Source organism: Choloepus didactylus, chromosome 1, assembly GCF_015220235.1.
Source record: "Choloepus didactylus isolate mChoDid1 chromosome 1, mChoDid1.pri, whole genome shotgun sequence".
Classification (NCBI taxonomy): Eukaryota; Metazoa; Chordata; class Mammalia; order Pilosa; family Megalonychidae; genus Choloepus; species Choloepus didactylus.
Genome location: NC_051307.1, coordinates 206,253,324 through 206,258,539, shown reverse-complemented (window position 1 = coordinate 206,258,539; position 5,216 = coordinate 206,253,324). Strand labels below are relative to the sequence as shown.

The window sequence follows — 5,216 nt, the reverse complement described above, 5'->3', positions numbered from 1 at the left end:
AACAATTTTATTGTGCAAGAAAAACTGGTTTTTCTGTTATCTTTGGGGTTAATGCTTATTGAATGAGAAAGCATAATTTAAGCTGTTCTCTTTAGATAACGAACATTGAGTTCTCCTTCAAGTCCCAGATAAGGTAGTATTCCTTAAATTCAAGGCTGCAGGAAACATACAGATGACTGAATGGGTTTTCATATTGTGACAGTTGATCTACAGTAACTTACACAGTTTCAGCAATTCAGAATGATTTTTAATGTATCCCATTTAACACCAATTTCTATGTTATAAGTGAAATTGAGTGGAAAAAGACTTTTTAAATACTTGGGTCCTCAGGATAAAAGAGTTCAAGTTATTCCACAAATCACATCAGTGGTTTATACAAGAAAGATTCCCAATGAATCCAAGGTTGGTTTTGTTTTAAGTAGACCGTATGTTGGAGATCCAAGTTAAGACAATGTGCAAACAGAAAAACAGAAAGCAAATGAATCTTTAAGTATGTAACATTGTGGTTTTACCTCTAACTGAGAGGGTACATAATAAATAATTCATCCTTAACGGTTGTTTCCATGCAAATTCAACCATAGGCATTCAATAGCTTATCAATATACCCAGCCACTGAACAATCAACTTTGGTATTTGAGGGAACTAAAACTAAATTAATTAAATGCATATGTAAGAATGATTACAATATTAATTTTACCAGATAAATATATATTAGTAAATGAATAATGGTAATATAAGACTAGAAGCAACCCAGAACTAAAACTGGGAAGATACAGAAAAAGTCTATAGGTTCTGATATCAGTACTTCTTACATTTTCACATGAATCTGGAAAGTCAACAAAGGTTTAAGGTTTCAGAGTCGACACAGCAGACATGTCTTTAATCAAACTCTTCTTATTGAATTGGCCTAAGAAATACTTGTACTTTAGAGAGGCAGAATTAAAGGAACTTTGAGAGTTATCTGTGGAAACATTCATGGAAAACTGCATTTTAAATGGCAGCCTCCCATTTCGACTTAGCAGGTGCTATGCAATTGCAAAATCAATTACCTAATGGTATAAGCAAAAACATTTTTGGTCTTTAGCCACTTTGTGATTCTGCAAATTTGTGCCTATAAGTGATTACAAATGTGCAGCACTGGCTGGAGTTCTTCTAAAAATTGTGTCTTATTGTCAAAACACAAAGCAGTGTGTTCTGGTAATTCATATGCTTAATTTTCATTTTATTTCAGGAGACTGAAATTTTATTGCTGACTTTCTAAAGGATCTGGAGCAATGTAATTAGTTGGGATAGGTAGGACGTGGTAACAAAGAGACCCTAAGGTACATAATCTCTCAAATTCAACAGTCTCCTTCTCATTCACATAATCTCAAGCCCCTGGTCAGCAGGCGGCTTTCTTCCGTGTGGTGATTCAAGGGTTCAAGCTCTTTCCTTCCAGTGGCTCTCCCAGTTGGAACAGCCTTGCCCTTGTCTGTACCCAGCCAGTAGTAGGGGAAAAGAAAACGGTGAAGAGGCAATCTGCTTGGTAAAGCCTTGGCCTAGAGATAGCACACAGCACTTCCATTAACATTCCACTGGCCAGAATTGGGTCATAGGGCCATACCTAACCACAAGGGAGCTCAGGAAATGAAGCCTGTGCATCCAAGGCAAAGGAAAAAAAGATAAAAGGAATGTTGGTGAATAGCAAACATCTCTGCCACAGGCCAGTCAACTAATCTTCTGTGCCTCTGGGCTCCTTCATTTTCAAATGGGTGACAATTATATACAACCAATACCAATCTTAAGAGGTTGTGAATATTTATACAGATTGTGAATATCAATACCTATGAAACACTTTGAGTTCCATGGATAAGCATTTTATCCATTGAATATATTGAGATTGTTTATGCCATTGCTGCGCTATTGTTACTTAAAACGTTACACTGGGTTAAAAAAACAACAAAGAACTTTCTACCTAAGAACATTATCAAGAAAGCTATACTAAATGCAATCCTGCCTGGCAATAATGAACTAAATGGTGTTCTCGTCTCATGTTCTTTTATTCAAGTTACATTACACCAAATGAAACCAGCTATTTCTTTCTGCCTGGTTGGAATCTTTAGTATTTTTCCTGTAGAACTGTCCAACTAAACTAGTTCACCTATCAGAAATGTAATTCTAGAAAACTACCAGCATCTTTTAAAATACTTTTATAAAGTAATATTTTAAAGTACAGAAATTTGAAACCTTTCTGGAGAAACTGAAGGAAAGTATTACCATCCTAAGTATCTGATAAAGACCAGGTAATGAAATTTATATGAAGTCCATAACTTTTTGGATATCAATCATGTAAAATAAATATCGATGATGAAACAACAGCACAAGGATAATGAATGTCATTTACGTGTAGCCAGTGTAATTTAAGAGTGTATCAGGCAAAATGATAGTAAGATACATGATCTGCCTGGAAGCCAAGGCTAGAAGATGCTAATCCCAACCAGCAAATGAACCATTATATGACCTTGGGAAAATTAGTTTATTTTTGGTTTCTCCGCCTAAAAAGGAAAATAGTAATAAGCAGGTAACTTTTCTGGAATAAATCTTAAAAATCAGAGAGAGAGAGGGACGGAGAGAGGAAATCAGACATGGCAAAAGATGCAAGATTGAAAAGGTGCTGAATGACGGTTCTGGGGCTACACTAAACTAAAAACGTGTTTGCTTCAGGAAGCATAGAGCCTAAGAATCAAAATATACTAATACAAACAAGTCAGACATCATTTTTTTTTAGCACTTATGACAAACAAATGCTTTGCTAGATGTGGAGTTGGAACAACCATCCCTTTTTTCAGGTGTATGAGACTAATTAAACAAATATGGAGCACCATGGCGTCCGGCTGCAAGATCGGTCCATCTATCCTCAACAGCGACCTGGCCAACTTAGGGGCAGAGTGCCTCCGGATGCTGGACTCTGGGGCCGATTATCTGCACCTGGATGTAATGGACGGGCATTTTGTTCCCAACATCACCTTTGGTCACCCTGTGGTAGAAAGCCTCCGAAAGCAGCTAGGCCAGGACCCTTTCTTTGACATGCACATGATGGTGTCCAGACCAGAACAGTGGGTAAAGCCGATGGCTGTAGCAGGAGCCAATCAATATACCTTTCATCTTGAGACTACTGAGAACCCAGGAGCTTTGATCAAAGACATCCGGGAGAATGGGATGAAGGTTGGCTTGGCCATCAAACCAGGAACTACAGTTGAGTATTTGGCACCATGGGCTAATCAGATAGATATGGCCTTGGTTATGACAGTGGAACCAGGGTTTGGAGGGCAGAAATTCATGGAAGATATGATGCCAAAGGTTCACTGGTTGAGGACCCAGTTCCCATCTTTGGACATAGAGGTTGATGGTGGAGTAGGTCCTGACACTGTCCATAAATGTGCAGAGGCAGGAGCTAACATGATTGTGTCTGGCAGTGCCATTATGAGGAGTGAAGACCCCAGATCTGTTATCAACCTGTTGAGAAATGTTTGCTCAGAAGCTGCTCAGAAACGTTCTCTTGATCGATGAAATCTCAGCGAGTCCAGTGTTTCTGCTCATGAAATCTCCTTTTTATTGGAAAACAAGAAGGATGTCTACTAAATCATATTGCAGTTGAAACTGTGCTGCTTTTCTGAGAAATTAATTCCACTGACTAAAATCTATTGTGCATAATGTTCTAAGAGGTTAGAAATTCATGTGTATATTATAACTACATTTTTTAGTGGAGAAATTTAAAGATTAGTATGGTAAATACCATTTTTACTGGGAGGCTTGATTTTTATAAAGAGTAAAAGTATGGCTGCATTATTGTTTTAAACAAAAATGTGTCTAATGCCTAAGGGAGGCATATTAGCTACTATAAAAAAAAGGATTTTGTGCATTTCTCAAAGAATTTTCTATTTGTCAGCTATTTTCCAGAAGCAAAAGAGGTCTTTATGTTTTTACTGTTTCATGTCATTTGTGATTTGTGTTTATGCTTAATACTATGACTAGAATGGAACTTATGAAAAATATAAGCATGGATCTGGCTGGAATGGGATACCATATTCTTATGTCACTTAAAATATCTATTTTTCACTTTTCCCCTTATACTTGATGCATCAAAACAATTTAAAAAAAAAAAGTATTAAGTCCAGGGTTTTCAGGTGGTCTGTGATCTATTCTAAAATGTAAGCATAGATTTTATTGGGGTTTTTTCCCTCTGGGTGCCGAAGGTGCAGGCTATAACGCAGTGATTTTTTTTTTCCCCTTTCTTAATCTCATATACCGTTCTTAAGGACATCAGATAGTGCTGTTATGTTAACACTGAGTAGAAAGGAAAAGGAAAGCCTCTATTTGGAAGTAATATGGACTTGAATCCTGATTCTGCCCCTTTCCAGGTATTTGACCTTAGCAGGTCAGCCAGTCTCTTTGAGCTTCTGTTAAGTCAGTTGTGAAATGAACTTAATTAAAACCTTGGCAAAGTTGTGTTGAGGATTAAGAGGTAATGATTTATATATAAATATTCCAGTAATATTCCTAGAACTTACATGCATAATATGATGTAGCTATCGTTACATCAGTTTAAGTTTTGTAGGTTACAAAGTATGTTGATGCAATGTCATTAAATCTACAATTCACTCCTAAGAATGGTAGAACAGGTATTTGTTCCCCTTTAAAAAATGAAGAACAGGTGGTACCCTGGAGAGGCTCCATTAGGGCACAGGATTTCTGGTATGTACTGTTTTAACAAATGGAACCCTTGGGAAGTGGGTTAGGAAAAGGAAGCTTCTTTTACTTAGCAGTTTTATTTCTGGTCTGGCTTTACCTTGTAGCAGAATCAGATGGCTGAGAATATTCTGGAACTAGAGATCCTGGACCCAAGGATATATATTTTATCACTCCAAGACAGACCTTGTGGGCTAAGAGATAACAGAGGCAAGAGCTAATCCATAAACAAAAAGTTTTACTACTGTTTCCCAAATCATACTTAGACAACAATATATATCAGTCACTTGCTGTGTAAAAATATGGCAAGAAATAATGGGACCAGTGTCATTAAACTTTGTTACTATGAACTTTAAGAAATAAGATATGAAAAACAAGAATGTTAACATTTAAGCGTAGAATAGAGCTTGCTTTTGTTTTTTGAAACAAGAATTTGTTTCATAATTTTTGTTTGTATTTTGGCTTAGGAAAGGGTTGTGCTATATAGG

At 36.8% G+C, this 5,216-nt stretch overlaps 1 protein-coding gene across 1 annotated transcript; it reads left to right on the top strand.

Moving 5' to 3' along the window:
- Positions 1–2,861: 2,861 nt before the first annotated feature.
- Positions 2,862–3,642, top strand: LOC119505545 (ribulose-phosphate 3-epimerase-like). The gene has a single exon (XM_037798372.1). It carries the CDS (start codon positions 2,863–2,865, stop codon positions 3,547–3,549), a length of 687 nt encoding a protein of 228 aa, XP_037654300.1. The 5' UTR covers position 2,862; the 3' UTR covers positions 3,550–3,642.
- Positions 3,643–5,216: the final 1,574 nt, after the last annotated feature.

What these genes read in the sequence shown, in the direction of transcription:
- LOC119505545 (XM_037798372.1), top strand. Translation starts at nt 2,863, where the DNA reads ATGGCGTCCGGCTGCAAGATCGGTCCATCTATCCTCAACAGCGACCTG.